The sequence below is a fragment of the Leucoraja erinacea genome, chromosome 1 (genome assembly GCF_028641065.1).
Source record: "Leucoraja erinacea ecotype New England chromosome 1, Leri_hhj_1, whole genome shotgun sequence".
Classification (NCBI taxonomy): Eukaryota; Metazoa; Chordata; class Chondrichthyes; order Rajiformes; family Rajidae; genus Leucoraja; species Leucoraja erinaceus.
Window position 1 is genome coordinate 21,083,526 of NC_073377.1, and position 26,989 is coordinate 21,110,514.

The following is a 26,989-nucleotide window of genomic DNA, read 5'->3' on the forward strand; positions in this document are numbered from 1 at the left end:
AGAGAAGGTCTCGCTCAAGTTGACTGCAGCAGGTTATTTCAGGGGAAAGGAACGTCAGCCAAGTAGGACATTTTTAAAAGTATGATAACAAAAGTTAAGGATATGCACATCCCTGCTGGAGTGAAGAGTAGGGCAGGCAAACACAAGGAAGCTTGACTGACAAGGGAAATTGAGGCATTGGTCAAGAATAAGGACGCATGGGACAGGTATAGGCTGCTGGGATCAAGTGCATCGCTGGAGGAGTTTCGGGAACTGAAGCATAAACTAAAAAGAAGGAAATCAGAAGGGCAGAAAGGAGATAGCTCTGACAGATACCATCAAGAACAATCCTAAGAGATTTTATAATACATAAGGGGGAAAAAAGGATAACTAGAGAGAAAGTGGGACCCTTCAGGATTTCATGGTCACCTCTGGGTGGAGCCACAGGAGATGGGCAAGGTCCTCAATGAGTATTGCTCCGAGGAGAAAGACAGAAGGACAGAGGAACTTGGGGAAGTCAACAGAAATGTTGAGAACAATCAGTGTTACGGTAGAAGTGCTGAAGGTACTATCGTGTATGAAGGTAGACAAATTTCCAGGGCCTGATCAGATATATTCAAGCACACCGAGTCATGGAGTGATAAAGTGTGGAAAAAGGCCCTTCAGCCCAAATTGCGCGCACCGGCTAACAATGCCCCAGTTACACGTCCCACTTGCATGCGCTTGGTCCATATCCCTCCAAACCTGTCCGACCTGTACACCTCAGGCAACATCCTCGTGAATCTTTTCTGAACCCTTTCATGCTTGACAATATCTTTCCTATAACATGGTGCCCAGAACTGAACACAATATTCTCCCGGTGGCTCAGCACTTCAACTCCCCCTCCCATTCTGTCCTGGGTCTCCTCCATGACCAGAGTGAGGACCACTGTAAATTGGTGGAGCAGCACGTCATATTTCGCTTGGGCAGTTTGCACCCCAGCGGTATGAACATTGACTTCTCTAATTTCAGGTAGTCCTTACTTTCTCCTCCCCTTCTCAGCTTTCCCTCAGCCCTCTGGCTCCTCCTCTTCCTTTCTTCCTCCCGCCCCTCCCACCCTCACATCAGTCTGAAGAAGGGTTTCGACCCGAAACGTTGCCTATTTCCTTCGCTCCATAAATGCTGCCTCACCCGCTGAATTTCTCCAGCATTTTCATCTACCTTTGATTTTCCAGCATCTGCAGTTCCTTCTTAGATACAAACATAATGCAGTGTTGTAAAACAGAATTAATTGAAATGATCTGGTAAACATCACATAGGACTGCCGAGAAGAATAACTTATTACATGCTCAAAGAATACTTTTGTATCGAAAGAACATTCAGAAAATGCCTTTGTGCAAATGTATTACTGTGGTTACCCGGATCCAAGCTAATCAGCACAGTGATGTTTTGAGTCATGGATTTGGAAGCAACAGCAACAAAGAGAAGCAGGAGAAAGCACTGATTGGCTCTAGGCTGTGGGAGGAGAGTTAGAAGTGAGTCAGAGGGGGAAAAACAGTTGAAAAGGAGAGGCAAAGCACACGCAGACTTAACTCAAGCTCCCGTGGATTTTTAAGCAACAGCAACAAAAAGATGTGTATATCTCTCCCAAGCAGGGCAGGCGTATTCTGCAGCAGAGAAGCAGAGTGCTAAGGCTGTAGTATGTACTGCTATAGGGTTGGCAAACCCATTTGGTGGTGGTGAGTTTGTTCAATATGTTGTTGTGGGTGCCCACCTTCGCTTTAGTTTTTTCCACATGTGCCTTGAATGTTAAGCCGCGGTCGAGTGTGACTCCAAGGTAGACTGGGTTTGGGCAATGTGTTAGTGGCAGTCCAGACCATGTGACGTGTAGTTGATGGTTAGCCTCTATATTCCTCAGGTGGAATGCAGGGACCTGTGTTTTCGATGGGTCGGCACGCAGCTGGTTTTCCTCATAAACCGATGAGTGCCTCTGTTAGCGTTGTCTCAACATCTTGGAACTGCGTACCCTGTGCTGTTATACAGGGATCAACAGCATAGATGAAACGCTTAGTTACCAGACTGGTTAGGGATGATGAAGTCCAAACCAGTCTGAAGAAGGGTCTAGACCCAAATCTTCACCCATTCCTGCTCTCCAGAGATGCTGCCTATCCTGTTGAGTTACTCCAGCTTTGTGTCTATCTACAGTATACATAGTCACTTGTACCAAAAGGTAGCTTTTTATTCCAGATTAATTTAATTAATAAATTCCATAGTTGCTATGGCAGGATGCAAATTTGCTTCTCTGGTTGGACCATCTTTAAAAAGTCAGTGTTGACACATTCAAAGTATTTATGTTGTTTTGGCACAAAGAATGAAAAGCTAATTCTTCAGAAGCTACAAAATATTGAAGCTGTGAAGCAAATCTTATAACTATGAGTTTCGAAAAGAAAGAATATGACACATCTTCTTGTTCCCAACAGAAAACATGGAACTTCTAACCTAAATAACTATTCCAGAAGTACAATTCAAAGTTAATGAGTTTCAAATCAAACTGCCAAGGGCAGGTTTAAAAACAGTATGCAACATGAATATCACTTTTTGATAAACTTAAACTAAAAATAAACACAAAATAAAATATAGGCACCCATTTTACCCAATAAAAAGTCATATTTTATTCCAACACATGACAAATGTGACTCAAAATGTTGGTGGAATGGTGGGGCAGAGAGGTGGTATATACATAGCTATACATAAAGAAGCAGACCGGGTAGAAATTTGCAGATACATTCTGGGTCAGATTCTGACACAGAACCTCAGAAGGAGCCTATGGGACTACTTAAATCCAGCTTTGCACCACAATTTACACTCGGTCACAACCCTGAAAGCATTCAATCCACACTGGGGAATATTCCATTGGATCTGCAGTCATAATAGATTTCTACTGCAAATAGACACAAAATGCTGGAGTAACTGGACAGGCAGCATCACTAGAGAGAAGGAATGGGTGATGCTTCAGGTTGGATCTGAAGAATGGTCACGGCCCAAAACATCACCCATTCCTTCTCACCCGAGTTGCTGCCTGTCCCATTGAGTTTCTCCAGCATTTTGTGTCTATCTTTGATTTAAACCAGCTTCTGCAGTTCCTTCCTACAGATTTCTACTGCAGTCCCCTTTCTAACCTGCTGGTCATAGCATTACCGATGGGGGACAATTCCATACTATAGATATTGGAATGGTTTAGATCTCACACCTAATTCTCCACAATCTCTCATGTCCTCCACACTATCCATCCAGAGCTGAAAAGTGACTTTGAATTAATCAATGCCCCCTTATCCAATTTCATATTACAATATAAATTATTTATTTGGCACAAGTTGGTAAAATATATTTGTTATCCTAAAATATATAAATGTGGTAAACTTCAGACAGGTCAAAGGAATAATTTTTAAAAATAAATCTAATGGATTAACCAATTTTAAAATAACACTCAAAATGGACCTCTGAATAGCAAGGATTTTCAAAATCCAATGAATTGCAGACGAGAGAATTATCACCCATATCAGGCACGATATTACTGGGGTGTCACATGACTCCATAACATTAAAAGGTTTAAAAGTTCACCCATCAAGGAAGCCAAACTAGTCTCAATTCTTGCCCGTAAATAAAATCTAAATGCCGCTGAAGTTTAAATGAACAAATATGTTTCTAAACCTGATTCACTATCCTTTAAAGAATGAAAGCAAATCCAATTTAAAAACACAGAGATTCATACATTCATCAGCTTTTCATTTTATTCTGGTAGAGAAAAGCTTTTTTTAAAAATAATCTTTGGTTAAGAATAACACTTGTTCTTCCCCTCAAGAATATCTGAATGATTGAACAGGCCCCTTAATGCAAGCACATCTTCTCAGATCAGCTACATGGCAGGATCTGATCATGGTATAATGTTCAAGCAGAGTTATATGTTGAATAGTACAGTTTTGGGGACATCTACTGGTAATTTGGTGCTACAGCTCGCTGCCATCTTCTGCAAGAGTGAGTCTGCAATAATCACATGGTGGAAGGTAAAGTACTTTTGTGATTCTCATCTTCTAAAAAACATATTTAGACCACTGTCATTATTATGCAGAGCACAGATTAATTGGGGCATTCTTGGTCTCCCATTTTGTTTAGGATGGCACAGTGTTGCAGCATCACAGAGCTAAGTTTGATCCTGACCTTGGGTGCTATTTCATAAGGAATAGGAGTAAAATTAGGCCATTCAGGCCATTAAGTCTACTCCACCATTCAATCATGGCAGATCTATCTCTCCCTCCTAACCCCATTCCCCTGCCTTCTCCCCATAACCTCTAACACCCATACTAATCAAAAATCTATCTATCTCTGCCTTACAAATATCCACTGACTTGGCCTCCACAGCCTTCAGTGGCAAATACTTCCACAGATTCACCACCAAATACATTTCTTCTCATCTCATTCCTAAAAGACGTACTTTAATTCTGAGAATATGATCTCCTCTGGACCCTCTCCAACACATCCTTCTTCAGATATGGTGCCCAAAATTGCTCACAATATTCCAAATGCGGCCTTACCAGTGCCTTTTAGAGCCTCAACATTACATCACTATTTTTGTATACAAGCCCTCCAGAAATAAATGCTTGCTTTCTTTACTACCGATTCGACTTGCAGATTTAATTTTTGGGAATCCTGCACCAGCATTCCCAAGCCCCTTTGCACCTCCAATATCTGGATTCTCAACTCATTTCGAAAATATTCTACTCCTTTATTCCTACTACCAAAATGCATACTCCACACTTTGATACACTATCTTCCATCTACTACTTCTCTGCCCACTCTCACAACCTGTCCAAGTCCTTCTGCAGAGTCCCTGCTTTCTCTACACTACCTGCCCCTCCACCTGTTTTCGTATCAATCGCAAACTTGGCCACAAAGCCTTCAATCCCCTCATCCAAATCATTAATATACAACGTGAAGAGTAGCGGCCCCAGCACCGTCCCTTGCGGAACTCCACTAGTCACTGGCAACCAACCAGAAAAAGCCCCCTTTATTGCCACTCTGTCTTTTGCCATCCAGCCAACCTGGCTAGTACCTGCCCTTTGATACCATGCGCTCTCATCTTTCTAAGCAGCCTAACATGTGGCACCTTATCAAAGGCTTTCTGAAAATCAAAGTAAACAACATTTACTGACTATCCTTTGTCTGTCCGGCTATTTACTACTTCAAAGAATTCCAGCAAATTTGTCAAGCTAGACCTCCCCTTCGCAAAGCCATGCTAACTTCGGCCTATTTTATCTATGTGGTTTGTGTGCTTTTCATGTGACCCTGTGGGTATCCTCTGCATGTTCTAAAAGGTGCCCCCCTCTTTATAGGCCAAATAATCGGTTTCCATGCGGCAACATTCAATTAATCAAAACATTTTATCAGGATGCATCATGGCATAGTTTAGGAATAGCTCCATTTAAGACTGCAGGGAATTGCAGAGAATTGTGGATGTAGCCCAGACCATCACACAAACCAAACTCCCTTCCATTGACTCCAAACCAGTTACACTTCAGGTTGCCTTGGCAAGGCCACCAGCATAATCAAGGGTGAGTCACGTCCCACTTCATTCCCTCTTCTCCCCTCTCCCATCAGGCAAGAGGTACAGAAGTATGAAGACGCATACATTCAGATTCAGGGGCAGTTTCTTCCAAGCTGTTATCAGGCAACTGAACCATCGTATCACGAACTAGAGTGGTCCTGAGCTTCTATGTACCTCATTGGAGACCCTTGGACTATCTTTAATTGAATTTTACTGGACTAGACATTATTCCCTTTATCCTGTATCTGTACACTGTGGTCAATTGGATTGTAATCATGTATAGTCTTCATGCTGATTGGATAGCACGTATCAAAATGCTTTTCCCTGTACCTCGTTGCACATGACAATAAACTAAACTTACAGTAGTTGAGCTCTATATAAAACATCTACTTAAGCTGTGCACTTCCCAGGACCTGGCACAAACCTCTATTTCCCTGTGCTACTACGTCTCTTTGTCAGAGACATGCTGAAGCCTAATGTAAACAGGGGAACGAACGGATCATCTTAGATGATCAGGCACCTCCAACCCCCCTGTTGCAGAGTCGACAAGTCTCACAATGACCTCAGCAGCCACCTCAGAACTCAAATCAGTGAAAATAATTAATCATCAACCACGTATCTGTCTAAACAGATTGTGCCGAACCATCATCTGATGTCAGGGGAGTGGGCGGGCCAGAGACAGAATGTATTCCGATAGTAAGAGACAACTGGTAAGGGGAGCAAATGGAGAGAGGAAAAGCAAGGGCTATTTGAAGTTCGAGAAGTCAATGTTCATACCGCTGGGGTGTAAGCTACCCAAATGAAATATGAGGTCCATTGTCAGTGAGGCCCAGTGAAAATTGGAGGTACAGCACCTCATATTTCGCTTGGGTAGCTTACACCTCAGCAGTATGAACATTAACTTCTATAACTTGAAATAGCCCTTGCTTGCACTCTCTCGCCATCCCCTCCCCCTTCCCAGTTCTCCCACCAGTCTTACTGTCTGACTACATTCTGTCTCTGTCCCGTCCACTCCCCTGACTTCAGTCTGAAGAAGGGTCTCGACCCGAAACGTCACCGATTCCTTCCCTCCAGAGATGCTGCCTGACACGCTGAGTTACTCCAGCATTTTGTGTCTACCTTTGATTTAAACCAGCATCTGCAGTTCTTTCATCTGGTTGTTTGATCCATTCCTAATAGACAACACATTCCCTGCCCATACATGTCAAAAAGAGCTGCTCCCTGTAACAGGCTGCGTGGCAGGACTGATATTTAGTTGATGTAATAGTGTCATAAAGCTCAGGAAAATCAACCAACCCACTGAACACCGACGTTTATTTATCCCATTTTCAAGAAATCAGTCCACAGCCTTCTGTGCCATGGGATTTCAGATGCACATCCAAATGTTTTAGTGTTGTGCCTGCACTTGCCCACTTATGCGTCTCAGATTTCAACCACCATATCGGTGATAAAACCCATTCCCAAATCCCCTCTAATACACCACATTCATGTTGTTATTTATATAGTCTGTTTAGCAGAGATACATAAGAACATACATGAGTAGGAGCCGGGTAAAATTGGTCTTTTAAGATTCAGTGTATAAGTGCTTGAAATTTTTCACTGCCGCTCTGGAATGGGTGACGAGTGAATATGTAATATAACCAGATAGATGAAGAGGAAATGTTAAACCGAGATACTTCTTCATGTATAAAACATGTAATGCCTGTGATGAAAACATTCACAAGATGTAAAACTTACTTGCCGTGGTTGCTCGACTTCTTTCTGCAGCTCCATTTTTACTTTGTTATTGGGGTGATCTGTAACTTTAGTTACTGGCTGTTTGAAAATGGAGGCAGTCTGTCTTATTGGCAGGGATGTGTTCAAGTCCAACTTGCCCTGCAAATTTAAAGCAAGAAAGCAAATAAATGGTTTGAATTGCAATAAAATTTATTGTTCAATAATCCATTTGGATTGAGACTAGTTTGGCTTCCTAGATGGGAGAACTGCAGGTGCTGATTTGTGCTGAAGATAGACACAAAGTGCTGGAATAATTCAGCCGGTCAGGCAGCATTTCTGGAGAAGGATGGGTAACCCTTTTTCCAGACTGAAAGTAAGTAAAGGCCAGAGACCTTTGTGCATTTGAGAGGGTGGGTTTGTGGTTTACCCCCAAGTACCACTAAGGGATTAGTAATTTTGATATTCTGCAGCCGGTTTTCAAGTTTATATATCCTCATGCATTTCTCCATGACCCCTCTCTTCTGTCCTGGTCATCAACAGTGCTGCTCCATCCGGCTTCTGGAGATTGATGCAGGAGGCAGCAACAAAGAGAGAAACAACAGCGGTCGGAGGAGGCTGACAATCTACTTCTGGACTATCTTAAATCAGTGGATTGTAACACTCAAGACCATTTCATTCGGCCTGAATGAGTATACCATAATCATCACCTATTTCATCAAGAAATGTGATGACAACAGCAATCCGACAAAGACTGTTGAGGTCGAACATAGAACAATATAGGAACAGGCACTTTGGCTCACAATGTCTATACTGAACATGATGCTAAATGAAAATACTCCCTTTGCCTGTACCTTTATGTGCCTATCTAAAAGCCTCTTAACTGCCATTTTCATATCTGCTTCCACCACCATCCTTGGCAGTGCATTCCAAGCACCTACCACTGCATATAAAAAAAATCCTCGGCTGCATCCCCTGCTGGCATTGTCCCGTACATCTCGGTTGCAGAGGTTAGGCCTTTTTGCATTAGAGAAAGCTCCCAGAAAGTGTTTAGTTAAGTTTAATTTATTTATTGTCACGTGTACTGAAGCACAGTGAAAAGCATTTGTTGCATGCTATCCAGTTAGCAGAATACATGATGACAATTGAGGCATTTAGTGTAAGTAGATGGTAAGCAGCCGGCCTAGTTGGAATCCCTTGACAGGTTCTGAAATCATGCACCAATCAACTGCCCAGTTTTCACCAACATTTCAAACGCTCATTTGAACATCCCACTGCCTCATCGCCTTCAAATAAATGACATCAGACCTTAAGAAAAGTAAAATGACATGTGCCAATGACACTGGCCAGTTGCTCTAACATTGACCATAATGAAGTTTTGAAAGATTGGGAATGGCCTGCATCTGCACCAGTCTTCCACAGAATCTAAAACCTTTGCAATGAAAAAGGAAATATAGGTCGCAGGAGGATGTCATCTCTCTTGTACAACCTCCCTCGATTCCATCCAGGGTCCCCGATAGTCCTGCAAAGGTGAGGCAAAGGTGCACTTGAACCTCCTCCAACCTCATTCTACTGTATCCATTGTTCTTGGTGTGGGCTCCTATTTAACAGCAAGATTGGGAGATTGTTTTGCGGTCCACCTACGCTCAGTCCAGGCACGTGCCATCAGGGTAGGCAAGGTAGGCAGTGCCTACTCTGACTGAAATTATAAAATGGTAATTATTAGATATAAATAGTAAAGGCACGGGAGAATTATGCCTACCTAATAGATCGATCTCTTAGGTAGGCATAATTTTCCATGCCTTTCATCCACAGTACAGGTAATACGCGAAAGTATGTGCAGCTCACTTGCCGTCGACACTGCTTCAAACTGTCAATGACAAGGGTAGCTGAAGGCAGCTGAAATTCTGCCTTTGCACCATGGACTGTGTACAGCGCATGCTCAGCAGCCTACTGCGCATGCGCAGCGCAAGTTTCTTGGCGGGTTTTTCAAACATGGATTGCCATTATCTTAAGAGTATCTTAAGAAACAAAGCGAGAAGAATGGAATTTGTGTACAAATAATGTGGTAAGTAGATTTATTTGAGCTATATGTTTTTAAATACCGTATTTCCTGGCAATGAAGACGCTATTTCCGCTATTTCCCGGCAATGAAGAGGCAGAAAGCGCTGAGGTCCCGGCTGTGGCTACGCGCCAGCGGTGGAGTGAGTGGGTTACTGGCATGATCCCGACCCCCACCTTCTCAACGCTCCTGCCGTCCCCGCAACTTTCCCACACGCTGTGAAAGGAACTCTCCCCCCGTAATGTATTCATGCATATTCATTATATGCTAATGAGTTGGTCTTGTATATAAATAGGGAATGTTGGGTAATAAAGCTCTCGTGATCCAGCCAGCCTGCGTGAAAGTTATTGTTCATTCTCCTGTCCGGAATATAACAAAATTGGCGACGAGGATGGGATAGAGTTTGTGAACTCATCCTTTAAATACAGTGCAGGACTGTTTTACAACATGCAGGATTGTTTAACAGTCTAAACAGTCAATACGTAGTTGTGTCGCAGTTGTTTGCGAGCTGGACACGGGAGGCCTGCAGATCCTTGTAGGCAGGGGGCTGTAGTGAAACTGCAGCTGGAGAAATTGGCAAGAGTTTCTCAGGCTATCTCTATGTTGTGTCTACGTGGCAAGATGACGTCCTTGGGAGTGTACAGCTAAGTTTTAGGTGAATTGTTACACCAGAACAGACAGGAATTTGGGGTTTTGAACGGACCTTTTATTTTAAAAAAAGGAGAACGACACGATGGCAGTGTCCACATTGGGAACCTTGGAACCTTTGACAAATGTAGAGAGCCATTTAGCTCCTACATGGAGAGAGCAAACATGTTTTTCACCGGCAAACAATATATTGGAGATTAGTGGTGAAGGAGAGATAGTGACTGAAACAAATAAGGCTGTTTGCGAACGCATGAAAGCAATTCTGCTCACGGAGATCTGTCCTGAAGTGTACGGCACACTCGTGAATCTCCTTGCACCCTTAAAGGCAAAAGACGTGCCATTCAATGACATTATAAATAGGTTGGAGGAGCACTTCAACCCAAAGCCTCTGGAAATTGCAGAAAGCTATAAATTTGGCACTAGAAACCAGAAGCAGAAGGAGTCAATCAATGATTACGTTGTTGCCTTGAAAAACTTAAGTCTGCACTGTAACTTTGGAATATTTCTTGGACGAGCACTACGAGACAGATTTGTTTGTGGTCTAGTGGATGAACGAATTCAGTCCAAACTGATGAACACTTCAGATCTCACATTCGAGAAAGCATGCAAGATTGCTACCACAATAGAGATGGCATCAAAGAATGCTCAGGAGTTTCGTCCACCACGGACTGCAGTTGCCGTTTACAGTCACAAGGCAGTGCCTTTGGCCAAACCAAGAGGTGCTAAACCAAAACCAAAGTATGGCGGGGAGCCAAGTTTAGCCAGTTGTTATCGTTGCAACAGTAATCACTCATCCCAGTTTTGTCAGTTCAAAATGGCCAAGTGCTATAACTGCCAGAAGAAAGGCCATATCGCCTCAGCATGTCGGGCCAAGCATAAAACAGGAAACCAACAATCTGCGGGAATCAAGCAACAACACCGAAGAAGAGTTCACAACTTGGAGGTGAACCCAGATGGAAATGAACTTGGGTTGTACACCATTTATGCAACCAACATCGATAAGCCTACAACCAGCCAAGGCAAGGACTTTCGAACTAAACTATTGATTAATAAACAGTTAATCGATATGTGTATTGACACGGCAGCAGATTGTTCGGTCATGAGCAGAGACCTGTACGAAACAAAGTTCCCAGAGATACCATTGTTTGAGAGTAAGGTCAAGCTGAGAACCTACTCGGGCGAAGTTTTGGAGACTTGTGGACAAATGAACTGTAAAGTTCAGCATAATGGTCAGTCAGTAACACTGCCCATCATAGTGGCCAGCTACAGAAATAAACCAACCCTCCTTGGAAAGGATTGGCTGAGTAGAATAGAATTAGACTGGAAGAACATTTTCAGCATCAATTTGTCCAAATCACGTCTTGAAAACGTCATAAGCAAACATGCAAACATTTTTGCTGACAGTGACACGGGAATAACAGGGTACTCTGCACACATTCGACTTAAGCAAGATGTGAGGCCTGTGTATTGTCGACCAAGACCTGTACCATATGCACTAAAGCAACAAGTGGAGGTAGAACTCGACAGATTAGAGCGTAATGGAGTACTTGTGAAGACAGACCAGAGTAACTGGGCAACACCAATTGTGGCCGTACCCAAGGCTGATAAAACTGTTCGACTATGTGGTGATTACAAAGTCACAATCAACCAAGCCGTTGATGACGAACAATATCCGTTACCAACCTCACAAGATCTATACGCAGAACTTAGCGGAGCAAGAGTCTTCACTAAACTGGATTTGTCTCACGCTTACGCCCAACTCAATGTTGACAAGGAAAGTCAGCAGTACTTGACTATCAACACACATAAGGGCTTGTATTCATATACAAAGCTGCCCTATGGTGTGAAATCATCCCCAAAAATGTTTCAGTCTGTCATGGATCAAATATTACAAGGCATTCCGCACTGTGTGTGCAACCAGGATGATCTATTGATATTCACTGAAGGCATGGTAGAACATCTGGAAATCCTAGAGCAAGTTCTCATAAGACTGAACTGCCACAATGTCAAACTGCGTCAAAGTAAATGTGCATTTGCGCAGTCAGAGGTGGTCTACCTTGGACTCAAGGTAGACGCCAACGGACTTCGCCCAGTGAAAGCGAAAGTTGAAGCAATTGTGAATGCTCCAAAACCCAACAATGTGTCAGAGCTACGATGATTCCTTGGGATGGTGCAGTTCTATGCACGATTCCTTCCAGATTTAGCAACTGTGCTAAAGCCACTACATCATCTGCTACAAAAAGACGTGAAATGGACGTGGGGAAAGGAACAGCAACGTGCATTTGACATCTGCAAGGAAAACTTGACAAGTGACAAACTTCTTGTTCACTATGATACGACACGTGAGATGAAACTTGCTTGTGAAGCTTCAAGTTATGGTGTAGGTGCAGTGATCTCCCACGTAATGAATGACGGACAGGAAAAGCCTATTGCTTTTGCATCCCGCACCCTGTCATCAAGTGAACACAACTATGCGCAGATTGAAAAGGAAGCACTCAGCATCGTGTTCGGAATCAAGAAATTCCATTAGTTTCTTCTCGGCAGACCATTCACCCTGGTAACTGATCACAAGCCACTAGTAGTGATACTGGGTCCCAAGTCAGCTATACCTTCCATGGCGGCATCAAGGATGCAGCGCTGGGCAATTTTGCTGTCCCAATATGACTACAAGGTGGAGTACAGGAGCTCCAAGTGCAACGCAGTTGCATAGAACATAGAACACAGAACATAAAAATTAGGTGCAGGAGTATGCCATTCGGCCCTTCGAGCCTGCACCGCCATTCAATATGATCATGGCTGATCATCCAACTCAGTATCCCGTACCTGCCTTCTCTCCATACCCCCTGATCCCCTTAGCCACAAGGGCCACATCTAACTCCCTCTTAAATATAGCCAATGAACTGGCCTCAACTACTCTCTGTGGCAGAGAGTTCCAGAGATTCACCACTCTCTGTGTGAAAAGATGCAGATGCGTTGTCCCGGTTGCCCCATGAGAAACTTGGACGTGGGAAGCGAGAACTCAATCTACACAATGCAAGTGGTAGATGAAGACTTTCCAGTGGCTGCAATAGAAATTGCAGCAGAAACAAAGAAAGACAATGTGCTGAAGTGGGTTTATGAACAGACATTGAATGGTTGGACTGAAATCGATAGTGGATTGAACTCAGTTCTGAACTCAGAGCTCAAGCCTTTCCATAATCGATGCCATGAATTATCATGTGAGCAGGGATGCGTTAAATGGGGTTACAGAGTGGTTGTACCAGAGTCTTTGAGAAACAAAATTATGAACGAACTTCATGCCAAACATCCTGGCATAGTAAGCATGAAATCAATTGCCAGAGGTTTTGTGTATTGGCCTGGTATTGACAGTGGCATTGAGTCACTGGTGAGCAAATGTAGCGTCTGCCAAAATTGCCGGGGTAAACCACCAAAAACACCACTGCAACCCTGGTCATGGCCAAGTGGACCTTTTCAGAGAGTTCATGTAGATTTTTGCGAAAAGGGTAATGATCACTTTCTGGTGCTGGTAGATAGTCATTCCAAATGGATTGAGGTTAAACATATGGGGTCAAGCACTACTACTGAGCGTACCATAGATGAGTTGAGATCAATTTTTGCATGCCATGGTTTACCCGAACAACTTGTTTCTGACAACGGGCCTCAGTTTCGTTCAGAACAGTTCAAAGAGTTCATGCAGCGGAATGGTGTAAAACACACACTAGTTCCCCCATACCATCCAGACTCTAATGGGGTGGAGAAAGGTCTGTTAGAGTTGTCAAAGACACTCTCAAGAAACAGGTTTTGCAGGGTAGTTCAAAGCTCAGCATGAAACATCGTTTGGCTAGTTTCTTGCTGCAGTACAGAACCACACCACACACAACAGGTTACTCACCTGCAGAACTGTTGATGGAAAGAAGGCTAAGAATACGCCTAAGTCTAGTTCAACCCAATTTGGCTTTGAGAATTGAACAAAAACAATTAAGTCAAAAACGTCACTTCGACTCCCACAAAAAGGAGAGGTACTTCAAGCCAGATGAGCAGGTTCGTGTTCTCAGTCCTCCCAACAAGTCCAGTAGAGACAAATGGGACGTTGGGAAAATAGTGGAAGTGTGTGGAACAAAAAGATACTTAGTTGAAGTTGGAGATAGGATCAAAAGTGTTCATGTTGATCAAATGATTCCAGCCAAAGATGAACCAAAAACTGAACATGAAGTCCTAATCCCTGAGTCTTTATCAGAAAGTGAGTTGGAAGAGCCAACTGTGATTGAAACACAAAGTTCAGTTAGTACAGACAAAGAAACAGATTCCTCTGGTCAAAGTCAGAGTACTAAAACAGAGCCAAACAAGTCTACAGTTGAGTCAACACCTAAACCTGTTACACCTGTTACTGTTAGACGATCAGGCAGGATCCGTAAACCAGTGGTCAGATTAGGTTTTTAAGTTAAGTAACTCACTGTCTAGGTAGAATGAAAATGTGTAAATATGTAAAATAAATATATTGTGTTATCATTTAAAATTGAAGGAAAACTGGTTTAAATCAAGTATCATAACAAGAAAATTGTAACTGTGTACTTAGATTTAATACTTAAAAAAGGAGAGCAGTGTAATGTATTCATGCATATTCATTATATGCTAATGAGTTGGTCTTGTATATAAGTAGGGAATGTTGGGTAATAAAGCTCTCTTGTGATCCAGCCAGCCTGCGTGTAAGTTATTGTTCATTCTACTGTCCAGAATATAACACCCCCCAATTGGTCCATTGAACTAGTATTGACATTCAATAAGATCACAATTGATTCAACTTGTCCCGGTGTGCTCCCGTTTTTCCCATCATCTCTCCACCTGCCATCACCCTCATTCCCACCCATTCAGTAATTCAGAATGAAGTAGATTTGGCAGCCTTGGGCAAAATGAATTGTTACTTTCTTTATTTTAATTTTTTTATTTTTACAGAGAGAAGAACAATCTGCGCATGCGCAGTTTAAGATTTTTTTTTACAAACTGACTGACTGCCTACCCTGAGTAATTACTCAGGGCACGTGCCTGGCTCAGTCCTAAGCTTCGTATCACAAGTACCCTTACCATCACATAGAGTTGTGAGTCTGTGGAATTCTCTGCCTCAGAGGGCGGTGGAGGCTAGATCCCTGGATACTTTCAAGAGAGAGCTAGATAGGGCTCTTAAAGATAGCGGAGTCAGGGGATATGGGGAGAAGGCAGGAACGGGATACTGATTGGCAATGATCAGCCATGATCACATTGAATGTCGGGGGGGGGGGGGGGGGGGGGGGGGGGAAAAAAAAAGAAAGGAAGAGGCGGAGACAGTAGGCTGTGGGAGAGTTGTGAATGGGAGGGGGAGGAGGGAGAAAGCAAGGACTACCTGAAATTGGAGAAGCCAATGCTCATACCTCTGGGATGTAAACTACCTAAGAGAAATACGAGGTGCTGTTCCTCCAATTTGCTGTGGGCCCCGCTCTGGCCATGGAGGAGGCCCAGGACAGAAAGGTTGGATTCGGAATGGGGGGGTGTTGAAGTACCTGGCCACCGGGAGATCAGGCTGGTTATTGCGAACTGTGAAGGTGTTGGGCGAAGCGATCGCCAAGCCTGTGCTTGGTCTCACCCAGGTTGATCATACGCTGAATAATCCAACCACATTTTTGGTTGGAAGTAGAAAGAAATAATAGAAATTGCATTCATTGCAATGTGTAAAAAGAGGTGGGATACTATATTCTGATTTGGCTGCATGTCATTGTGATATATATTAAGTCCTGATTGGTGAATATGTTTAGTCTGTGACTTTATTTGAAGCAGAAATAATATGTGAATGCTTCATTAGGCATAATTCCGACTGGTAACTATGCACTTCGTCCGAGCACATTTTCGAACGCGTCATTTAGGCCGTCTTAAATGACCACCTAAACTGTCATTTGGCAACCTGAAAAGCTGCCTAGTTTGCCCAGCTGGCAACAGAGAAAAGTGAGAGCCCTGTGGTGGCATGGAGTCCAAGATGACCAGAGACCCTTTTCTGCTGTGGCCTTCATCTGCCTTCCCAGCCGTTGTGATGCTCCACTAAGGTCAGCCTTCGTCCTCCACCCGTTCCTCCGTTGAGGTCTTGGACAAAGTAGCATGCAAAGTAGCATAAGTTACTGATAGATAAGAAAGCTAGGATTTTTTCAGGAACCAGCAGCAGGAGACCAAAAAGCTAGGAAGTAGGGAGGAAATTGATTGCGAGTGTAAACTGGCAAGTAATATCAAAAGCAGCAAGAGCTTCTATGGAAATTTAAAAAGAGGCACCTCGGGTAAGTGCGAGGTCCTTGGAGAGCAAGACTGTGCAATTAATGAAAAGAAACAGCAATTAATTTAATTCAAAACTTTACATCAGTTTTCATAATGGAAGATACAGGAAATGTCCCAACCCGAGCAGATGAGCTAATTTCAAATAACATGGAAGAACTTGAAATGCTTTCTATTACAAAATGGCAAAATTATTTGATTAAGTAATGGGACCAAAGCCAGGACCACCGAGTGCCTTGCTTGCAAGGGCTTCAAAGGATGTGGACGAGTCATTGGTTGAAGATTTTCAAAAATTACTGTATTCTGGAGGGTACCAGCAGATTTGATGAATGTAAATGTGACTCCATACCCCCTGGTCCCTTTACAGAGGCCATATCTAACTCCCTCTTAAATATAGCCAATGAACTGGCCTCTTCTACCTTCTGTGGCAGAGAATTCCACAGATTCACCACTCTCTGTGTGAAAGATGTTTTTCTCATTTTGGTCCTAAAAGATTTCCCCTTTATCCTTACACTGTGACCCCTTGTTCTGGACTTCCCCAACATCGGGAACAATCTTCCTGCATCTAGCCTGTCCAACCCCTTAAGAATTTTGTAAGTTTCTATAAGATCCCTCCTCAATCTTCTAAATTCTAGCGAGTACAAGCCGAGTCTATCCAGTCTTTCTTCATATGAAAGTCCTGACATCCCAGGAATCAGTCTGGTGAACCTTCTCTATGGCAAGTTACTTTAACATCAGCTGTTGGTAGGATGTTGGCATGTAAAATCAAGTTTTTATGGTTTAATGAATGGTAAATTCTGGGTGGGCGGCGCGACTCACGTCGCAGCGGCCTCTGCAGTCCGTCTGTCTTTTTATTATTTTTAGATCCAGCACAGGATCTAGTCCATTCAATTCAATAGAGAGAAGGGGCTTTAAACAACACTCTCTTGAAATATATATATATATATATATTTTTAAAATTTGATTGGTTTCTGAAAACCAGGAAAATCTATGAATATTCAATATGTTTGAGTCAAATAAGAAAAGTGGCGAGATGGCGAAACACTTTTTGGGTAAAGTTTGCTCTGGTCCTCCAGTAAAAGAGAACCACATTAATCTCTACCTTCGGCATTTAGGTTCGGGTGGCAACACTGGAAAAAACCCCCAAGGTGAACAAACACTTCTGTGGTCAGTGAAGAGCATCAGCAGCTCATCTCTTGAAGTTATGGCCTGTTGACATATACGTAAATGAAATGAGAGGCCCGGTCAAGCTCAGAGCTGATCACCAAAGACCCTGTTTGAAGATAGGTCCCGATCTGAAACATAGCTTATCCATGTCCTCCTGATCCACTGAGTTGCTGCAACACATTGTGCTTCAAGCAAGATTTTACCATCTGCTGTTGACGTGTCTTATGTGTCTTTGCTGCATACCAAATCTCGTTGCACATATGTGCAATGACAATAAAATATATTATTATTATTAACAAAGAGCTTGGAGGCAGGTCCAGAAGGTTAGATTACATTGTGAGCGAGTGAATTGGATACAACTGGCTTGGTGGAAGGAATCAGAGGGTAGTTGTTTTTCAGTTTGGAGGCCTGTAATCAGTGATATGCCGCAGGGATCAGTGCTGGGTCCCTTGTTGTTTATCACATATGTTTACAATTTGGATGAGAATGTGGGTGGCAACATCCGTGGTATAGTGGACAGTGGAGAAGGTTATCCAAGGTCAGATTAGGATCTAAATCACCTGAGAAAAATGGCAAAGGATTGGCAGGTGGAATTTTATCTAAATAAAAGACGTGCATTTTGAGAAATTAAACCAGGATATGCATACACAGTGAATGGCAGGACCCTAGGGAGTGTTGCAGAACAAAGCCCTTATGGTAAAAGCACAGTTGTCTTCATTAGTTAGGGCATTGTGTAAAAGAGTGGGAATATCATGATACAGCCATACAAGACGCTAGTTAAACCACAATTAAAGTACTGTGTGCAGTTTTGGTCACCATATTGTAGGAAGGATGCGATTAAGCTGGCGAGGGTGAAGAAAAGATTAAAAGAGGAAAAAATGCCTTGTGTTATAAGGAGAGACTGGATAGGCTAAGAATGTTTTCCCTGGGGTGAAGGAGGCCGAGGGGTGACCTTCGTTTATAAAATCATGAATGGCATAGAAATGATGAATGGCAACAGCCTTTGTCCCAGGGTACTGGGAGTATAAAACAAGAGGGCATAGCTTTATGGTGAGAGAGATAAAATTTAAAGAGGACCTGAGTACCACGTTTTTCAAACCAAGAATGGTGGGTATATAGAGTGAATGCCAGAGGAGTTGGTAGAAGCACGAACAATTAAGTTCAAAAGATATTTGAATAGGTGCATGGATATGGTAGAGCGATGTAGGGCAAAAGCATGCAAATTGGACTAGCTCGGATAGGCACCTTTGTCGGCATGGACGAGTTGGTCTGAAGGGCTTGTTTCCATGTTATATAACGCTGACAACACCCAGGGATAGACGATAATTATCCTAGATGCTGTCTGAACTAGCAGAATTTACAAAGCATTTACAAATACTAAGTGTTATGGAATTCTTTGGACGTATCTGCAGCAAATGTTTTATCATGATTAATTATAATTTTGAGAACCTGTTGAAATGTGTTGTTGAATGCTGATCCACTTTAAATCCAACAACTTTAATTGAAGAACCTTGGAATAAAGTTAAACGGTAATGAAGAACAAATTCAGCACTGATGCTAGAAATATTTTCATTATAACTGTGATGAATTCATAGATTAGACGTCCAGCAAAAGTTGGAGAGAGGAAATATAAAAATCAGGAAAAAGTCAGAAGATCAACATCTCCCTCAATGTCAGCTAGTCGAAGGAGATAAGTTATCTACTTCATGCTCAATCAGCATCAATGGTGCCAAACTGGAAGTCTGATAGTGAAAATATTATAAAAGTTCTGTCGTGGGCCAAGCACATTGAAGCAACAGCCCAAAAGGCACACCAATGCCTTCCTCAGGAAACTGAGAAAATATAGCATGTCTCCGATGACTCACACAACCCTCTACAGATGCACCTTAGAAAACATGATGTAGGATTGCATGACATCTTGGTTTGGGAACAGCTTTGTCCAAGTCCGCAAGAAATTGCAGAGTTTTAGCCCAGTCCCTCATGTAAATGCCTACTATTTCATTGTCCTATCAGGGACACATGACAATAAACTCACTTGAACTTGAACTAGATCAGCCTCCCCACCATTGACTCCATCTATCCTTCACGTTGCTCAGGAAAGCTGTCTATATAATTAACAAACTTTTGCTCCACTATCATTCCTTCTTCTTCATGTTCCCGTGAGGTAGAAGATATAGAAGTTTGAAAGCGTGCACCACCAGATTCAGGAACAGCTACTTTCTTTCTATTATCCGGCTTCGACAAGTTTGGGTGCAGCCCTAATTCCCCAACCTACCTCACTGCAGACATTAGACTGCGTCTTTGGAATTGTCACACTATAATGCTGATAACTATATTCTGCACAATGTGTCTAGCTCTTTGCTCCGCCTATTGTATTTGAGTTTGGATTGAATATATTCATGTACAGTATTATCTGATTTGATTGGATAGCATACAAAACAAAGCTTATCACTGTTCTTTGGTACGTGTGATGATAATAAATCTAAACCCAAGCATATAGGGGCTGGTATTGGCATCAAAAAGATTTGTAGATTAAGGGAGTACACAAAAAGTGGAAAGGCATAGGTCGATCCTATCAACAAACTTGACAAATTGAACCTAGTTCATGACTCTCAGTCTGAAGAAGAGTCTCAAGCCCGTTACCTATTCCTTTCCTTCAGAGATGCTATCTGGCCCACTGAGTTATTCCAGCTTTATGTGTCTATCTTTAATTATTACGGCGTTAGCCACCTGCAAACAGTAAAATAGACTTAGCAAAATCATTCAAATTCATTTAAATTTACAACACAGAGTTATATTTTGGACCAAGACTAGAGTAATGGTATTTGACAGTATTTAACAACAAAGATCACAGCAGATCTGGTGACAGTAGAGTTAGAAACATAGAAAATAGGTGCAGCAGTAGGCCATTCGGCACTTCGATATGATCATGGCTGATCATCCAACTCAGTATCCTGTACCTGCTTTCTCTCCCCTGATCCCTTTAGCCACAAGGGCCACATCTAACTCCCTCTTAAATATAGCCAATGAACTGGCCACAACTACCTTCTGTGGCAGAGAATTCCACAGATTCAACACTCTCTGTGTAAAAAATGATTTTCTCATCTCGGTCCTAAAAGACCCTTATCCTTAAACTGTGACCCCTTGTTCTGGACTTCGCCAACATCGGGAATAATCTTCCTGCATCTAGCCTGTCCAACCCCTTAAGCTGAACCCCTTAAGTTCAGCTGAAAAGTAGCAGCAGACATACATGGTGTACAAAAATGCCAACATGATTGCCACAGACCAATCAGGAAACACCCTTTCTTCTGCCTTCTAGATCAGTGCCTTTGGAGTAGTGGTTCATATGGTCATAAATGATAGGAAAGAATTAGGCCATTTGGCCCATCAAGTGTACTCCGCCATTCAATCATGGCTGCTCTATCTCTCCCTCCTAACCCCATTCTCCTGCCTTCTGAATTAGTAAGGTACACAAAAATGCTGGAGAAACTCAGCGGGTGCAGCAGCATCTATGGAGAGAAGAAAATAGGCAACGTTTCGGGCCGAAACCCTTCTTCAGACTCCTTCTGAATTAGTAAGTTCAGTGCACAAACATTTTAAAAGTTCAAGCATCAGCAGGAGGTTCACTGTTATAATTTGGCTAGAAAGCCAAATATTGGCCCAGAACAATGCAGTCAGAACTTCCCATGGCAACAATAAAAGTGAGATTACCAGTGATGACTGCAGCTTTTAGCTTTCCAAATAAAATACTTGTATTTAAAGATCATCTTCCACAACTTCAGGAAAGCCTAAAGAATGGACAATTTTCAAATACTGATGGAAATGGGGCTGACAAAATATCAACATGTTGAGGGTCAAACAATACAAGAAGAGTGGATCCAATGACTAATCGGTACAATAAATCAGTATCCTCTTTCAGTCTCCTACATCAGTCATTACACATAAAGTTAGTTCAGTAGACAAACACTAAAAAGATGATTGTTGTTGTTGGTGCATTAAAATAAAAACGTACAGAGTTGCATCCTCCACACAGAGGTTTACTGATGATCATTGGTCCAATACAAAGAAAATAAAGACAACAACTACTAAAGCTTTCACTTGCATTGATGGGATCCATGTTCAATCTCTAGGAGGATAGCCGAGTCAGGGGATATGGGGAGAAGGCAGGAACGGGGTACTGATTAGGGAAGATCAGCCATGATCACAATGAATGGCAGTGCTGGCTCGAAGGGCCGAATGACCTACTCCTGCACCTATGGCCTATTGATGCCAACAAAGCATTCCTATATTTTTTAAGACAAACTGTGCTTATATTTTAAATTCTCTTTAAGAACTTAATAAAGGGTAAGGTGCTATCGCCCTCTTGCTAACAGTTCTGCATTAAGAACAGATTGATCTTTTACCTTTTGAAGTAGACGAGAAAAGAGGGGAAAGCAAAATAGCACAGGCAGACCATCTTTTGTGATTCCAAAATGATTTGCCTTGTAATGCGAGTCCGTAAGAAAGCAGCTTGCAGTGGCAATGTGACATCTGAGCCAGACATGCCCTAAGGCACTCCTCATGATTAACCACCTTTAATGGAGAATAGAGATTCTGCCTATACAGTGCCTGATTGACCACAACATCAACGTCCTAAGAGAATAGACACATATTATCAACAGTGGAAGCTTCAGAAGCTTCACAACACAGGGCTTTTCTATAATTTTCCAAGGCTACATGCCTACCAGCATAGTACAGAAAGATTGTAAAATATCTGCCCAATCAAATCCTTTGCAATCGTGGCACACCATGCCATTAAGCGTAGTATCAATATTAGACAATAGACAATAGGTGCAGGAGTAGGCCATTCAGCCCTTCGAGCCAGCACCGCCATTCATTCTGATCATGGCTGATCATCCACAATCAGTACCCTGTTCCTGCCTTCTCCCCATATCCCCTGACTCTGCTATCTTTAAGAGCTCTATCTAACACTCTCTTGAAAGCATCCAGAGAATTGGCCTCCACTGCCTTCTGAGACAGAGAATTCCCCAGATTCACAACCCTCTGTGCGAAAATGTTTTTCCTCATATCCGTTCTAAATGGCTTACCCCTTATTCTTAAACTGTGGCCCCTGGTTCTGGACTCCCCGAACATCGGGAACATGTTTCCTGCCTCTAGCGTGTCCAAACCTTTAATCATTTTATATGTTTCAATAAGATTCCCTCTCATCCTTCTAAATTCCAGAGTGTACAAGCCCAACCTCTCCATTCCATCAACATATGACAGTCCCGCCATCCTGGGAATTAACCTTGTGAACCTATTCTAAATGAACCTATTGCTCTGTAGCTCGATTTCAAGACTTTCTGGGCCAGGCACTCAGTTTAGGGAGGAAGTGAAAGAATCATTACAGGAGAGAGAAATCCTGAAAAAATAATGTTAATCCACTGCACTTGTTGCAGTAATTCTACCTACCAAAAATGGTGTAATTGCTTAATATAAATATCGATCTAAAAGTTTAAAGAAACAAGCTAAAAGTCATTCCAGGAGCCAGAGAAAAAGACTGTAATTAAATAATGCTTCCCGATCAACTGTGATGCCGCCACAAGCAAGATTTTCATTCTACGTGTCTCACTGTACTTGTGCATATGACAGGAAACTCAATTCGACTTGGAAAGCAAACTTAATAGATTCTATAATAAAAACTTTGTTCTATTTTGTGCTTCTTCTCAAACCCAAAACATAATTTCAATAAAAATGGCAAAAAGAGTTCAAGGGGCTATATTTGAGAGGAACAAATTACATTAATAAGGCAGCTTATGTCAATAGCAACAGTATTATTAAAACCAACAAAACCGTGCATTTCAATTTCTTAGAAATATTTAATGTTCTTCATAACAAAGTGAAAAATAATGAGGCTGCATTTCCATAAATGAGTTTGCAAACAGAAAGAATAGGTCATTTCATCACAAGCATAATTCCCTCTTCCAGGAATTGCCTTTTGCCCAATGACTCTCCCACACTGATGATTGGTAGCAGGAAGTTACCTGAAGAAAATCAATAGGGTCTAATCTGTACCCATCGCACAGGATACAATGAGTGCTAAACGGATAATATTTACAAAAATACTGATTAACTAAAAATTTAAATCTGAAATACAGAGCAGAATACTGAAAATATACAATACCTTTGTTTGATTTATTGCTTCATTGCGAAGACGCTGTTTATTCCTCTGTAATTTATTGGGCATCATCTTCCCAGTCCGAAAGTCAAAGCTATTGAGGTCGATGCTGTTTCCAAGATATCGAGCCAGCTGAGGTTTACTCCTGAACTTCTTACCACTTGGGCTGAAAGGCAGAAGAGAAAATAAAAACCAAAACAGCTGGTCAAGTACCAGTTAATAAAGGAAATGCATGCTCTGTCATGGTCCCAGCATCACACATTGGAGCTTAATCCAGAAAGTGTGCAAGACAACAATTTCATAAGTACACCATACAGATTATATCATTTTCTACAATGGTTACGCCCTCCATTTTGACTACAGGAAACCTCATGTGGAAGTTGCAATATCTAATTTCTTCCAAACCTGATCTCTGAAAACCAACAATTGGCTATGTAAGCCTAAAAATAACAGTTTGATAACATTATCCAGATCATGAAATTGTGACAACCAGCAATGGTTTCCGAAAAGGTCAAAACACATCACTAAGAGTAACAGCAAAGTCTCTGATGGTAAACACCTTCCAGAAAAAACGCCTGAAGGCAAGATCATTTTTAGGAAGGCTATCAAGGTGGCGCAATAACATTTTGCAATTGTGTTTCTATTTCACCATCACAAACTCAAAACAGAGCATTAAAAAAAAAACTTGCTTCACATTTCTATAATATTTCACAAAAATATTTTGAGAAGTTGACTTAGGTAATTTCCATCACCGCGCAGAAGGCTGTCATAATATAGTATCCATTTTGCATGTTAATATATTGCGGATTCATTTGTCCTGTATTTAGGTATGTTACAAAACCTACCTGAATCGTCATTGAGAATCTGTCCCAGCCCCATGTGCGCGTTTTGGCGCTGTTTAGAGGGGGCGGGTTTAAAACGCGATTTTTACTAGGCTGTTGCAATCGAAAATGTTCAGCCTAGTAAATCATTAACGGAAAATCGCTGAAAGACCCCGTCGCAAAAGGTATTATTAGTTTTTATGGCCTTGTATAATAGTTATAGTAGTTTAAAAACCACTCTCTCAACCCGCGACCTCTCGCAGCCCCAGGGTTTTATAAAGCAAACAATTAAAGGTATGTACCTTATTTTTACATTAAAAGGGGCTTCTGAAGAACCCTGTATATAAAGTTTTCTATAGCGAATAGTTCATTTTGGGCTCTTTATATCCCGCAGTATTTTTCTGGGCATTTGAGGGCACAAATCCAGCGCAATGTGAACGTTCTAAACCAGCGCGTTCCACAGGAACCCACTAGAAAGCCGATTTAAATTGACTTTAATTTACAGCAATTGAACACTAAATTCCTTCCATTTGGCCTATAAATTGATGTAAATGAGATTTAAAAATCATGTTTTATTGTGAATTAGTTGTGAATATTATTTGGACACTTAGGCTATTTAAAAATGTTAATCATTTATTAAGAAATGGATAAGAAATGAAGGATAGATGTTTAGATGCTATTTCATTGAAGTTTGAAAATTAGCTACTGAAAATTCATAACTAACTAATTATATGCTTTAAGCTTTTTTGTTTTCAGGTCCTCCAAGTCCGAGTAAAATTACTTTTTATATTTGTTTCAGAATGGTTCAATCTATGATAACTGAAAATTTGCATTCAGTTTTCTCTTAATTTTTATTGACGGTTATTTGGGCAAAGGTTTTGACTGTCCTCGATCAGGTGGAGATATTTTTGTTATGTCCGATATAATTGGAGAGAAAATCAATGGGAATTTTAAGATGCTAATTTCTAAAAGTATGGAGAAATGGCCATACATTTACAATTTTTTATTGCTTGAGATAGGATAAAAGCGAATTAGGTGTCAAATTAAACTTATTGTTATGCCTTATCTGATGGGAATGGAAGAAAGGTAGGTAGCGCGGGCGGCTTGAAAAGTCTGGAGCTGCTGCCTCCTCCCTGGAGACCGGGAGAATCATTGCATAAATGTTAGTCAGTTAGTTTGGAGGGATTTTATGTGGTGGTGGTGGAGTCGGGGTAAATCTAAAAATTTTGTAACATTGCTACTGTATTATTTTGGGAACGCCAAAGGTAACATTTCACAGAAATAAACCCATTTCACTGCATGAACAATATGGCTCCAGGTGGAGATATCATATTGACTACATACCAAAGATGCATCCGATATAATTGGAGATATGGTCCAATAAAATGTAATTTCTGATTTTAATAATAATTTTTTTATTATTCTAAAAGGGTATGGAGAGTAGGCTTTGAGGTGTGTCAGACATTTACAATTCATGAAAACCTTGAGAAAAAGGATAAAGGATGGGAATATCTGACCACAATCAGACCTGAAATAGTCCAAATGCTAGTATGATAGCTAATGGAGGAATGTTGCAGGATACCTCAACAAGGTGCACATCACCATATTAAACTCCTGGAAATTCACTGTGGAAACATGAATTGCTTTTCAATGGCAGAATTCCTAAATGCCACTCGCATTCAAAGACTGTTATAACCATACAACCATATAACAATTACAGCACGGAAACAGGCCATCTCGGCCCTTCTAGTCCGTGCCGAACACTTATTCTCCCCTAGTCCCACCTACCTGCACTCAGACCATAACCCGCCATTCCTTTCCCGTCCATATACCTATCCAATTATTTTTTTTATTATAAAAACAAACCTGCCTCCACCACTTCCACTGGAAGCTCATTCCACACAGCTACCACTCTCTGAGTAAAGAAGTTCCCCCCTCATGTTACCCCTAAACTTCTGTCCCTTGATTCTCAAATCATGTCCTCTTGTTTGAATCTTCCCTACTCTCAATGGAAAAAGCTTATCCACGTCAAATCTGTCTATCCCTCTCATCATATTAAAAACCTCTACCGTCCCCCCCTTAATGTTATGTAGTTAGTTGCTGAATCGTACCATCATTCAGCTGAACGTGTCGCAAAAACCAACTCTAGATATTTGTATCTCTTTAGATTCTGGAGTAGTTCCTGAGGACTGGAGGGTAGCTAATGGAACCCCACTTTTTAAGAAGGGAGGGAGACAGAAAACGGGGAATTACAGACCAGTTAGTCTAACGTCAGTAGTGGGGAAACTGCTAGAATCAGTTATTAAAGATGGGATAGCAGCACATTTGGAAAGTGGTGAAATCATTGGACAAAGTCAGCATGGATTTATGAAGGGAAAATCATGTCTGACGAATCTTATAGAATTTTTAGAGGATGTAACTAGTAATAGTGGATAAGGGAGAACCAGTGGATGTGTTATATCTGGACTTTCAGAAGGCTTTCGACAAGGTCCCACATAAGAGATTAGTATACAAACTTAAAGCACACGATATTGGGGGTTCAGTATTGATGTGGATAGAGAACTGGCTGG

At 41.7% G+C, this 26,989-nt stretch overlaps 1 protein-coding gene across 1 annotated transcript in view; it reads right to left on the minus strand.

Moving 5' to 3' along the window:
- The window catches only part of LOC129712785 (methyl-CpG-binding domain protein 2-like), a 104,631-nt gene that overhangs the window by 49,474 nt on the left and 28,168 nt on the right, over positions 1-26,989 (minus strand). The window contains exons 2-3 of the mRNA XM_055661551.1: positions 23,605-23,764; positions 7,298-7,435 (exon numbers count right to left, since the gene is read on the minus strand). Coding sequence (XP_055517526.1) covers positions 7,298-7,435; positions 23,605-23,764 — 298 coding nt within the window. The remainder of the gene's footprint in view (positions 1-7,297; positions 7,436-23,604; positions 23,765-26,989) is intronic.